Genomic DNA, 14,182 nt, shown 5'->3' on the forward strand with positions numbered 1-14,182 from the left:
CGTCAAAATTCATTCAAAATGTTATTTCGAAAGAAATTAGCTTATTGGGAATGGCAAAATCGTATTTGCAACCCAATTTTTCCTTCTAAAAAAATTAAAATTTCTGGCACCTTATATTCTGCTGGGCTGGATTAAAAAAATAATAAAAAATCAAAGACTACTCCTTGCTCTAGCTTTTCCCTCTAAACCCAGAGAAAAAAAAAAGAGGAGGAAAGAATTTCTTTAAAAACTTCATGGCATATTACTTTCTATTTCTTCTTTTTTTAACTACATGAAATCTAGTTTCTATTTTATTAGTTCAAATTTCTTTTCCTCAAATGGTTTTCTGAACTCTAAGTGAGCAAGAATGTTTAAAAGTTGTCTTCTCATTTAATAAAAAGAACTGAAAACTTTTTCAATACAATTTTAAGTTACAGCAAACCAGCTGCCTTCAAAGCAGTTCAGCTGTGCTTCAAAAGTAAATAGTACTTTTACAGCTGAATTGGGAGTCTTCAATGATGCCATTTTAGTTTCTTAAGTAAAAGTTCAACATTAAAGCAGCCCAGTTGCCTACCAATGAGCTCATCAGTGCCTGGAAAAATGTTAGGCATGAAGAGATTGGACAATTTCAGAACCAACTATCAAGGAACCCACACACCCCTTTTAACATCTACGAAATCTTAAAAAGATGCATCCAAAGAGAAAATGAATACAAAATGATAATCAAAAAATCGAAACCCTGGCTTCAGTCTTTTCCATGACCACCAGTATACCTCATTTTATATCGCGGTGTATGGAGTTTGATGTTACAAGAATTTTGAAGATGGTGTTTAAAGTCCGCGTGTGTTATTCTTATTTTCTTCATTCAGTTCTTATAGTTATGACATACAAAACCAAATGAGCTCAGAGTTCTTAACTTATATTCCATTTATAACTTAAAAAAATACATTGCTTACTAAGAGGTTTTTATACAGAAGGTCCATTTTTTACCTACTTATGTTACTGATAAAGGCCTTTAAAATATCTATACATTAGCTTAAAAAAAGTGTTACCATAATTAAATATTGTGAAGTAAATGCAGATGGATTCATTCTAAGCACATAACTCCTAGACAGTGTATTTACGTTTTTCTTGGCGAGTCTTCTGACCATCCTTCTATCTCTGTTTATTAGGCAAAATGTTAACCCCAAACAGGTTATGGTCTTCGTTGTTAAACTTAAAAAATGAGCATGTGTTTGTGATTTAAATTTACAGTGTTTTGAGTGATTTTTCAATCTTTTTTTTAAATCAGTAAAATATCATCAAGAAAATATTAACATGCACCTAACTGAGAGGGCCATCTTTGACCTTTAAAGTTACTTCACATAAGCAGACAACCCTACCATGTCATACCATACAAACAATTTTAATTGTGTAGTTACAGTCAATAACCACTCCTAATCAGAACATTTCTGCATAAAGAAAATTGTGATACACTTATAAAAACAGCCAGCTGTAACAAAATAGCTGGTGTTTTCATAGCCATAAACTCATAAAAAAGAAATACACCTTTATACAGAAATTTTATACAGATGTAGCTTTAAAATTGATTGTAAACCAAAGGAAGACACATTGCAAACATCAATTATTTTCACATTAATTGCATAATTTTCTAAGGTGATCTATTAGTTTTATTTACCTAAGCTTATTTGCATGATAGTAAAAATTGCATACAACAATAAGAGTGAAGCTTATAGTATGAATTGCTTGGATAACATAGAGCACTTTTTATAGGCAACTGTGTAAAGCACATTTTCTCTATTTAAAACTTTTAAGACACTTTGTTTTACTGCCCATCAAAATACATTTATAAATAGAAAAGAATCAGTATGGTAACAAGAGAAGCAATATTACATTTAACGGAAACTTCCAAAAAATTAATTACAACATGATGCTGCAGGATCTACAAATAAATAATGAGGACTAAATTGTGTTTCACATTTTCTTTTCATTTTTTAAAAAATCATGTAACAATGAGAATGAAAAAAATTACAGTGAACTTTTATTTCGAAAATAAAAACAAATTTGAATTACGGCAGTGCCATATAATACAAGGCATTTGTTGGCATATGTCATCTTTAAACTGCATTCCACAGTCTATAGTTCTTTTGTAACATACAATAGAGTAACAAACTCTTTTTTTTTCTTTTTTTAAAATAAGGGGCGAGTTTCCAAAGATCAGTGTGGAGTGTTACAGAAATAATTAAAGGAAGGAAATAATAATCACAGAAGTTATAATGCTTGTTTGAGGCTCCAGAATAATAATTTTTCCCAAAAAAAAAAAAAAAAAAAAATCACCGGTATCATGCTTACGGGGTACACACCTTGATGTGTCCCGTGAACACAAATTTTAATTTTTAACACCAAACAATCCTCGATGCTTCACCTGGGGCTGCCAAGCAGTTTGTAAAACAGAGTAAAACATTTAGTGCAGTCTGCATTATCCTTTCTCCACTTTCCTGTTTGTGCAAGTTTCTGAAGATTCATTGGCCAAACCATGAACAGCAAAGGTTTTCTGAGAGAATACAAGGTGGACTTCTCATTTCGTTTGTAAATACCAGTGGCACTGATGAATGAAAATAATACTTTGATCTCAGTCTTTCAAGTCAGTGTTAATGTCCGTGTTGCCTTCCACTGACAGCTCTTCTTCTAGCTTCACCGAGAAAAGGGTGTTAGCATTTTTGTCTTGGACACTCTCTTCCAGATCCTTAAGCAACTCCTCTTCCTTGTATTCGGCCACATCCACCTCCAAGCCGGAGTTGTCCTTCAGTTTGCCGTGGTGCTTCAGATAATACCGCTGGTTCTGAAAGAACTTGATGATGGTGTACTTGGGCAGGTCAAGCTGCGCGGACAGAGTCTGGATGGCCTCTTCGTCCGGGTACAGGCCTACGTCTTGGATGAAACTCTGGAGGATGCCCAGGGCTTCCACGGAAATTTTCGTTCGCGGCCGGGTCTTCTGCCGGTTCTCATCCTCGGCCTCGGCGGGAGAGGCCACGGTGGGCTGCCGCGGGGGGAGCCGGGGCCCGGCGGGCTGCTGCGCCTGCGCCTGGGGGGGCGGCGGCGCCGGCTGCTGCTGCGCCTGCGCGGGCGGCTGCTGCTGCAAAGAAACAAGCGGACAGTCAGAGCTCTGTCTTCCCTTCCCCGCGGCGGCGGCGGCGGCCAAAGCCAAAGGCGGCTGGAAGGAGGAAACTGGGGGCTGGGGATCCCACCTGTAGTTTCTCCCACCTGGAGCTCCTCCGAGGGGGACAAAGATGCAGGAGCAAAAGGGAGGCCAGCCAGATGGCCCTCAGCAACAGGGAAAGAAGGCAAAATGATAAGAACCAGGAAGGGGAGGCTTGCCTAGGGTTTTGGGGGGCTACTGGGCTTCCTCATCAGGGGTCAGTGGAGCCTCCCTGCCCTTCATTTGCAGTCTGGCTCACGGAAGTGAAAGCTCAGCGCGCCGAAAATGTGAGCCGTGAACTTCATCAGAAGGATACGCATCAGAAGGTGAAGACAGCAAAGCAAATTATGATGTAAATAATTAACAAAGATTTAACATGAAGATTGAGGAGTAAGGATTTCAAAGGCATTTTAGAAGGGAGTGCTACAGAGCCGTGGGGGGAAGAAACCTGTGTTTTGCCCCATTTCATCCATGGCTAAAGCATGGAGCAAGAATAGAAAGTCTTATTTAAATTCCAAATAAAATGGATAAATGCCTGCTGTTCTTCCGCATTATCCCTTCAGACTCCAAAGGATTTCTGAGATTCTCACGTTTGTGAATTTCCTACCAGTCAGTTCGGATTTAATACACACACAATTTCTTACCAAATTGCACTAGGCTGACACTGCAAGTTTTTTCTTACTGAAAAATAAAAGTTTGATCCACTGTACAACGGCTAGCAAATTGTTTTGTCTATAGTAAACTCATGTGATTAGGATTTAAATTTAGTGTATACAGACACTTTTTCATAATTAGTGTCTGTATATGTGCTGTAATTTCCATACACAATTATACATAACAAATGTGTGACACATGCACATACTGTATACTCTATAACCATAATTCTCATCATCAAAGCAAATCAACCTGTAAGCGGCAAAATATTAGCGCGTTTTTACTGTGCCTAAGCATTTCTTTTTATCCCCCTCAGAAACAATTTTATTAAAAACAATTTACATCTTCAAACAAGTACTATTTTTATTACTATATATATACCTTTCTCTTTTTTTGTTTTTGCTAAACAGTAAGTTTTTCAGGCTTTCATGATTATTTTGGTGCTTGATATCCTAAGGGATTCTCTTTTCCAATTTATCTTTAATACATACTCAAGGATTTTTTTTTTCCTAGTGGATGGATAACCCTATTATTGTTTTTAGCTACATATATATTCCCCACTCACCCCCACAGCAATACCAAAAAAATAATGCAGGTGATTCAAAAAAGACAGTAGAATTTTAGGATTCTGGAAGGCAGTGGCATTTTCTCTTAAAGGGAGAAGCTAAAAACATCCCCTTAGATTTAACAGGAAAAGGTTCTATAGTTCCAGCTCATTCAACACGCTTCCTTAGAAATCAAGGCCACAGGGCACCACAAACTACCTGATCCCAGAGCTTTCCAATCTAGATTCATAGGGGAGTTCCCTCAGTGGATGAATGCAGGTAAGTCCCATGACATGACCAGCTAAGCACACGGCTGAAATCTACTGGCACAGTGGTCTTTGGCCACCACCATGGTTAGTACATTCTCTGCCAAATCTGAAAATCCTGACCAAGGGAGCAGGTCTTTACACCACCCCCTCTCTTGCTGGCATAGGTAACTTGTGCCCGCTCACCTGGGGAGCAGCACCGAGCCATGGTGCAGGGGTCAGCAGGCCCGGTAAGAAAACGCCTCTAGACTCTCCTTTCCCAAGGGTGGTGGGAGAGGGGCTCTAAAGGAAAGACAAACAGACATGACTCACCCCTAACCTGTGTTCTGTGAGGTTGTAGGGAGACAGCTACAAGGTGAAGGAAGGGCTGAGGAGTCAGAAACAAGATTCCAATTAGGTTTCCCTCCCCTCCTCTCTTTGGACAGTATCCAAGGTAGAAAGTTGAGATTGTACAAACCTCCTCTATAGAAACAGCAGTTAATTCCTTTCCAAAAGGGCAGTATTGATAGTCATTAAAAACATTTGAGCTCTCACACAAAAAAACACAACCCAATTCTAACAAAGACGCACTTGCCAAACCAGTAGGGCAAAAAAGGGGGATCCTGCTACTTAGTGGGTGGGGAGATGAGGAAAGAGGAACACAATACACATGCTGAAAAAAGTGTGCTAATTTTCCTTTTATTCCCCTGAGCAAGATGGCAGTGTATCGTTATCTCTTGCTAAAGCCTATGTTTAGACTGGCGGGAAGAAGAGAAACGCTAATTTCCCGGCTAAGTTTAAAGCTCTATTTACTTAGTGCTATATTGAATTGGCCAAGGTAAACGAACCTGAATCTGCTCCGCTGGAACATGGATAATGTGGGGCGGCCTGTCGCCATGGTGATGTACCGCATTGCTCTCCTGTTCATAAATGGCATCACGTTCTGGCTGAGGAAGACTGAGGAACCTTCGGATCATGGAGAGGTTCTCCCACAGAGTCCTGTTTTCTGGAGAAGGATCTTCTTTCCAGCGTAACAGCTCACACAACCACCCCTTAGAGACAAGGGCATAATAGGTCAGTTTGTGCCTGTGGGGGTTGATACTTTCCAGTAAGGGCTAAAAAGAAAAGACCCTATGAAGTTAACTTTTTTCATAAGCTCAAAAGCACTGCAATCTGCTTTAAAAAAAAAAAATGTTTTTTAATCTGATAAGAGAAAATAGCTGAGGCTATCAAGGAGGCAGGCTCTGTTTCCAATAAATGGTCAGATTTGCCTTGTAAAGGAGTCATGTTTTTTAAGATTCCGAGGGCAAGACACATTTACCACAGACTTTGCAATACATGAAATAGGAGAAAAGCAAAGTTGAAGGTGCTTCTCATCTTGCCCAGCCTTCTTGTCTGATGAGCAGCCATCTGAGTTCCTGAAGGTATTTAAGAGCTAAGATAGATTTTTAAAATAATTTTTTTTCCTAAAAGGATTCCCAAAGTTTATGATTTTTATATTCAGAAGGAAACTATTTGTAAATTGTGTGTGTGTGTGACACAGAGAAAGGACACGTGCTATAGAGTGAGCAAGAATGTTGTCCATTGTAAAGCATAATCATCAGAATGGGTGTTAGAAGACTTCTCCAAGAAACAACTTTCCAGAAAGACATCTCAGAGCCTGTTTTTTCTGCCCACTGTAGTGTGCAACATATGATTCACCAGAGAAGAATTTTAATAGATTTCCGGAACTGAGAGAGAAGGAAACATGCAATGAATGCCAAAACCTGCACCTCTCTGATGACTCCCCTAAGGCCCTATTTTTGGTCCTCAGATTATCCAGAACTGAGTGGTCCAAAAGACTACATCACCTAGCAAAACCTCTAATCCTCATCCCAAACGTTCTTCATCTCAGCTGCATGATGGACACTAGGCAATGGGGCGGAGAGTCAGAGGGACTGTCCCACCCAGACCCCCTTCACCAAGTAAGGCAACCACCTCCAGCTGCATGCTGCCTGCTGAAAGCTCACAGCCATCCTCTTCTCTGGAGCCGTGTTTGGAGTCACCTCACTTGGAGATGACTGGACAGTTACTCCACATCCTCGTTGACTCCCTCATACCCTGGGATGGCCAGTGATTGGCTTACCCAGGGGTACGACGTCCCTGCCCTCTATCTCCCAAGGGACACTTTGGAGATAGTGTCCCTTTTCCTTAATCCTTCAATTTACTCTCCGGAGATGGCCCTCCCTCTTCTTCTTGCTCCCTCCCCCCATCAGTACGACTGCCTGAGACCATAATCTTACCGGACCCCTTCCTCGTCCCTATCCTCCCTCACTTCTTCCAGGTCCTTCACCAAATCATAGACACCTGATTCCCTGTCTTAGTCTCTGCTTTAGAGACTTGACCGAAGATGAAGGGATTCCTTGGAAATTCCAAGTAAATTACTGGAGGAGAGTAGAATGAGCACAGTTTCTTTATTATCTGGTTTTTAGAACTAGCCAAGGAGAGAGAGAGAATGAGAGTGTGTGTGTGTGTGTGTGTGTGTGTGTGTGTGTGTGTGTTGGGACTGTTATCGGGGGTGAGACCAGAGAATGGTATGACTTTTCTTCTCTTCTTCCCAAACTGAGCCCTTGGAGAAAATTCTCCTTCCCCTTCCAACTGCAATATACAGTGAAAAGAAATAAGGCCCATTCTTCCTCAAAGGGCTGATTTGAGAGAATTTAAAAGAAAAGCTGGAGAGCTGATAACATCAACTTCCCAAGGCCCACAGATTAACCAGCCAAGGGTGAGTGACTGTTGCTAAACCTCATGAGATCTACTAATTTTTCTGAGACATTTGTTTCTCTACTCCGCAGGTCTTGTAATTAAACAAACACGTACAAGGGGTCGGTCATGCAATCATGCACCCATTCAATGCCACTGAATGCGTAATTCAAGGCTAAGAGAGCAAGCAGTAAACTGAAGATTTACCTGAGAGAATATTAGTTAAAAAAATAATAATTGTGATTAGAATGCCACTGAATATGCTTCTTTTCTAACCACAGCAACTCTATGTTTATTTCCAGAAAAATATGATGATGTGTCCTATTTTAGCTCTATTTATATAAGTATAATATTAACTCTCAAACTGTATGTGAGTATTTGACGTATTTAGGACCACTTGCATATGGTGCCCTGGAGATGTTTATTTAGCTCTTATTGGCAAATATTTGCTATCTGGATTGAGCCATGAAAACATTTTATATTTTCCTATATCTCAGCTATTTCTTTACACTTTACATCTAAGTTCTGATGCTGTGCAGGTTTTAGATCCACACTTTCCTGCAGGCTTGAATATTAACTGTGGTGAAGATGACGCTCCTCTCCTTTGTCTCCATTCTTCACCGACAGCAAATTGAGAGGCCCCCATGCCTGAACAGAGCAAATTGCTACAATTCTATTTACCTTTCAAGATGTTAGAAGGTTCATAAAAAACAACAGAAAAGTTATTCTGGGGAGGGTAGTTTTTTTGTTCTTAGCTGGTATTGTACACTCTTGCAGTAAGTGCTAAACATGGAATATCTAAGATTTTTTTTTTTAAGAAATAAACATTTGTAACTATAAATTGCTAAAAGTTAAATTAAGAACAATTCACATAAGAAATGCTTCTTGGAGAGAGCTGAAAAACCCCAATAATTTTTCCAATCCTTTAGAACTTCTTAAAGTAACAGATCAGTTAGCACTCGGATATATGTGAAAAAACATGTGGATCACAGATGTTCTTTGGAAAAGAAAATCATTAGTTCTTTTAAAATGGCTAATAATGATAGTTAATTCCTAAACAATCACACTCACGCTGGTTTAACAAATATTTCAGAAAAGGAGCCCTGACTCATTCAACAAATATTTTGCTCATATTGTCACTTCTGTGTATCTATACTTATGAGATGGATCCGTATTTTTATTAATTGCCCATGACTAACATAACATTTCCAGTAGTTTGCTATTAACCTCTGCCCTTAAATAATACTTCTAATTCCTTATCTAAAAATAATTTGATGAATTATAAGTTTGAAGCATGTCTCTGCTAGCCTTTCAAGAGACATGATGATTTTAAGAGACTGAAATCAGATGCTTCTTAGAAAAATATTTAACGGTGCAGCTGGGAACTGTTAGTTCTACAAGGGTATTCCAAAAGGAAAAAAAAAAGAAAAAAAAACTAAACTAAAAGCAGGGAGTGCTTTTCTTGATGTGTGTATCTCTTAAAAAATAATGGAAAACAGACATTTTGACACGCTAGTTCTGTCAGTAGAGGCACTGGCTCATTCCCAATTTATGCTGGCAAAAATAAGATTAATTCATTCTAATACTATTTAAATACCTTGGAATATTCTGACTGCCTCAAATCCTATCAATTGAGACTCTATTAATGATGACAGTAATCTGATCTATGTTTTGCCCAAAGTGACTAAAAAAGCCAAAAGCTTTCTAATTCCCCAATATCTTTTACTAAGTCACTTTTCCATAAGTGATACTGTTAGAGCAAATAAACTTGGTAAGACAATGAACATGTCAGAATATTGTAATATCTGACAAATAATGATGATTCCCCTAAGTACTGTATTAGTTTTTAAATGACAAATGTATAGATTTACTTGGTAGAGGAGAGACAAGAAATGAAATGCAGTACTTTGCTGCAAAATGTGAACATAATTACATTTTTAAGAGTGGTCTCTGGGACTTGAAATATTGTAAGACCATGGGCAGGAGTAGTGAGCTACTCTCCAAATTAAATTAGATCACGACTATTCCGTACAGTAGAAAAGACAGGAGAGTAACAGCCTTAAAATAATGAGACGGATCCATTCTCAAAAACTAAAATGGTACAAGGAACAACCTAAACTTTAAATGTAGTAAATTTGCCAAGCAACATTACACTGCATATAAAGAGGGCAAAATATAAACAGTAGCCACATGTAAATAAATTAGTAAAACTTTCAGGATGTTACTACTTTTCAAACTGACGAAGTTTAATTTGACACCTTCTGTTCTAAACCCTTTGTTTCTATTCAAAATCACGCCTTGAGCTGTTGCTATCAATCACAGCGCTCCCTCTATTACTTAAAAAAAAAACTGGCATGAACCCTGAATAAGCTGAAAATGCCATGCAGATGAATTCTGAGATAATATGTTCAAACCTGTTATATACAACACAAATCCTGTAAAGTTATGTATTGTAAACCTACATTTATTGAGAACTAAAAGTCTTAAATCCATCTGCCACAAAGGAAATACTGTTATGTACTTTATAGTAACCAAGAACCATCTGCAAATGTCTTGCTACCGTAAGCAAGAAAATGGTGCAGAAGATGCATAAACCTAAGACTGCATGAAATAAATAACATTCGTTTGACTGGTTTTGGTGAGGGATCTATTAAAAAAAAAAAAAGTAAGATGGGGGGAAGGAAAGAGAAAATGCAGAATGACTGCCAAACCAGTACTGAAAAAAAGCAAAACAAACTCAATGACAACACAATGGCAATTTATTATGGTCCATGAAACACATGACTGTATGCTCATTTTAAAGGAAAAATTAGCAGTTCTAAACTCAATATTCTAATGATGTGCTTTACTGACAGAATCTTGTTGTACCACATTTAAATAAAAATCCTGGCACCTTCATCTCTCAGCTGCTAATTTCCAACCAAACTCAATCCCTGATTTCGACTCCACTCTTTTTAGAACAATTAATTCAAGTCAATTCAGTTGGAACATTGTAACGGAGAAGGGGTACGCAATGATTTTAATTGAGTCAGAGAAGTAACCTTCTTTCTTGAATGAATCTATTGTACCTCTACAGACTCACACACGTCAAAAAGAGAACCCTTCCAAGGGCCTGTTCTGTGACAAAGGTGGGAGCACGTAACACAACTAGTTTTCCAGGAGAAAAGAGGCTTCAGTGTTCTCTGAGAAAAAAAAAAAAACACAACTCATTTCCTACAATATACAGGTATGTATCTGTTACTGTTAGGTACATATACATTTTAAATCCAAGAGCTATAAAAATGAAAGAAAGAAAATGACAATTCTTGCTGCAATGAAGAAGGAAAGATACATTTTAAGAAACGGAAGGATAATTTGAATTCTAAAAAGCAAAACATTTTACAGTCTGTATTTATACCCCCTCACCCTCATCTTTAGGTGTTATTTGCAGGAGTATTTTGTTCTAGTCTCTGGGGCATATAGTATAATAATATATGATATTAAAAGAAATCAATCTAAATAGGGACGTATTTGATACAAACATTTTAGTGGAAAGTATGAATTACATTTTAGCAAGTAGTAGGAACAAGGATTAAGTACATAATCCATTAAATAGTACTTCCAACACAAAAAATTCAGTATTGTAGACTAAACTACACCAGGCATTTTGAATGAGTACATTTTCAACAACAACTAACTATAAAGCTAGCAATTTATCATTCAGCAAATAATTTTCTACTTTTAAAAGAATCTGTAAGTGTTACTTATGCTAATGAAGACAGTTTTTAATCTGCCCACAAACATGCTAATAGAGGGCAATTTTTTTTTTATTTACAAAGCTGTCGGCACTCAAGGGTAATTTCATATCAATGTTCTATAAGCTGGGGGGAAAATGGGTTCTAATTGTCAGAGTTGCGGAATCTTTCACCTTTAGCATGAAGGTTTAAAGCTATCACAAAGACGCAAAGTGACTAATGACGTTTTAAGCTACCCCTTTAACATCCCAGAAGTGTTCCATTTTCACACTTTTTATGTTTTTAACACTCACTGCCTCAAATGCAGTCTTAACACACAGTACTTTTCCGGGGGCCCTGAATGCAGAGACACACAAGGCCTCACGGAGGGAACAACCCCGGCTTCCAGGTCTGAGGCCTGGCGGCTTCCTGCACCAACTTCGACCCTCTTTTTCAAGAACAATCATCACACTTGAAACAGTGAGAAACAGAACAGCGGCAAAGCAATATTGAAAGCATTTTTAAATTATTTACTAGGTTAAGAGGGTGAAATGATACTTTAAATACATCAAATTTCATTGTCTAGGCCATTTTTTGGTGGCAGAGTGGTATTGATCTTTCCAAATGCTTAAAATTAACTATTTTCCAGAAGGTCATTATTTGATTAAAGGCATTAAAGTTGAGGGCAAGAAGCGATGCACTTTTTCTTCTTCCCCATTCAAATCATCATATAATTTAATAAAAACCATCCCATCATGTCCTGTAAGAAAAACGCTTATCTTAAGATACTGTTCTTTACCTAACATATTAACCTTTAAATGTTATGAAGTTCTTCAGAAGAAAAACCTTTGCTAAAGCAGATTATTCTATAACATAATGAGAGGCCCCCACCATTAACATTAATAAAGATACATGTTCTCTTCTATGGAATTAGTAGGAAATACATTAATCTTTCTCCCCAGTTTAATAACATCTACTTTGTGTACAATGAAGAGAATCTCAGCAGGCACCATGAGTAAGTTTTCCTGCTAAGTTAACAATGGTCTTATTCAAGAAAACATGGGAAGTGAGTGTGAACAGAAATATACCAATCAATTTTCATGCTAAAAGTGGCACATTAAGTCTGCTTTATTTAAAGATGGGTTTTAGAAAGAAACACTTAGGGTCGTGAATTCAAGTCCCATGTTGGGTGCAGAGCCTACTTAAAAAAGAAACAAATTTAAATGGGATACTTGTGTGTGTATGTATTCCCCAAATATGTTTATTTTCAAAGTATGGTTTCTGATATTTGTGTTTGCCGAAAAGAAAAAAAAAACCAATCATGATATTTAAAAATGATTATGATTCTTACATTTCTTTCCAGGTTATATAAGGAACTTATTATCTTTGCGAAAAATCTGTGGGTTTCCATATTGTGGAAATAGGACAGACAATGACTACCCATAAATTTCTCATGAGTCCATTTTTGCTATTTTGTCTTTAAGAGGTTAAATGCATCTAGCAGAATTTCCTGGAGGTTTCTTTCTTTTCTTTCTTTCTTTTTTTTTTTTTTTCTGGAGGTTTATGTTCATACAATCTGAGGAAAAACTCCCATTAAAATTTAGTGAATTTTGAATAATCAGAATCATTGGTAAATAATTTTTCTAAAGATTTCATTTATTTATTTGACAGAAAGAGACACATCTAGTAGGGAACACAAGCAGGGGCAGTGGGAGAGGGAGAAGCAGGCTTCCCACTGAGAAAGGAGCCCGAAGTGGGACTTAATCCCAGGACCCTAGGATCAGGACCTGAGCAGAAGGCAGACGCTTAATGACTGAGCCACTCAGGTGCCCTAGTAAATAATTTCTATTATGCAATTTTGCTTAAAATTGAAGCAAGTAAAAGAATGAAAGTGGCTTTTATGTACTTCTCTTTTCTACCTTCTCAAAGCCACTGGCTTTACGGCACACATAAATACAGTGTTCCTATTTATTTATAAATAAAGTGTTCCTTTTGCTACAGATTGTTTGATCCATATTAAGATTATCAGATGACAATCTGGCCAGAGTGATATAAAGTTCTCACTTAAAAAAAAAGGTTGTTGAGAAGGAGATCTTACAGTTTAAAGAATATTTTCAGGAGGGAGAATCTGAGCAGGGAGAAAGAAGGAATGAAGAGAAAAGCATGAAACTGTAGATAATATATTAAAGTAGCAAGAAAATAATCTTGTAGTTTGAAACAGAATTTTTCCAAAGAAAGGCTGCCTTTTCCTTTAAAGATATTAGATTTGGAAAATATCTAACCTAAATGTTTAATTTTTCTTATACTTCATAAACTAACCTGCTTCCAAGATAGTTTCTTCAAAGCTTAAATGAAACAAACAAAAATCTGGCTTATATGCCTGATGCTTGAATATGAATATGGGCTTGGAAAAAGAATTTTTTGTTTTTCCCCTCAACTAAGATATATTTTTGACATATAAGTTTCAGTGATATGATTTGGCTCCTGTTTAACATTTATACACATTTTATAACATTATATACATAACATTTATAACATTTATACACATTTTATAAGATATTTAAATTAATATCATTTTTTTTTTTAAGATTTATCCATTTCTTTAGAGAGAGAGAGAAAGCACATGTGCATGAGCAGTACGGTAGGGGCAGAGGAAGAGAGAGAATCTCAATCAGTCTCCAGCTGAGCACAGAGCCTGATGGAGGACTCAATTCCACAACCCTGAGATTATGACCGAAGCCAAAACTAAGAGTTGGAAACTTAACCGACAGAGCCACCCAGGCACCCCAGTATCTTACTTAAGTTTTTATTCCCTTCTCGTTCTCCATAGTTAGTGTCATTAAAAAGCAGAAAACTGAAGGGAGGAAAAAAACAGAAAACTCAGTACTCCCAAGGTTCATCAATTTTAGCCTTGTTTCTATCATAAAGAATCATTGGCCCCTTTCCACCTGATCACCCATGCCTTGTTAGTCTGGGACCCTTCTTCCTTGAATTATGCTCTTAGACACCACACACTCTTTTTAATTACTTCCAATGGACAATTATTTCAATTTCTGACAAAGAAGCTTTTAAGTAATCATTCCTTTTCTTAACTTAGGGGGAAAA

At 37.4% G+C, this 14,182-nt stretch overlaps 1 protein-coding gene across 16 annotated transcripts in view; it reads right to left on the reverse strand.

Annotated features, from left to right (window-relative positions):
* Nucleotides 1-251: 251 nt before the first annotated feature.
* The window catches only part of SATB1 (SATB homeobox 1), a 101,586-nt gene continuing 87,655 nt past the window's right edge, over nucleotides 252-14,182 (reverse strand). For 6 of the 16 annotated variants that reach the window (XM_082685205.1, XM_082685204.1, XM_082685208.1 and 3 more), the window contains 3 exons: nucleotides 5,471-5,674; nucleotides 4,830-4,925; nucleotides 252-3,115 (listed from right to left, as the gene is read on the reverse strand). In XM_082685205.1, the coding sequence (XP_082541331.1) occupies nucleotides 2,612-3,115; nucleotides 4,830-4,925; nucleotides 5,471-5,674 (804 nt within the window). In that variant the 3' untranslated portion in view covers nucleotides 252-2,611. The remainder of the gene's footprint in view (nucleotides 3,116-4,829; nucleotides 4,926-5,470; nucleotides 5,675-14,182) is intronic. The other 10 variants (XM_082685201.1, XM_082685202.1, XM_082685200.1 and 7 more) reach the window with 3 other exon arrangements.

This window comes from Mustela nivalis, assembly GCF_964662115.1.
Source record: "Mustela nivalis genome assembly, chromosome: 1".
Lineage (NCBI taxonomy): Eukaryota > Metazoa > Chordata > Mammalia > Carnivora > Mustelidae > Mustela > Mustela nivalis.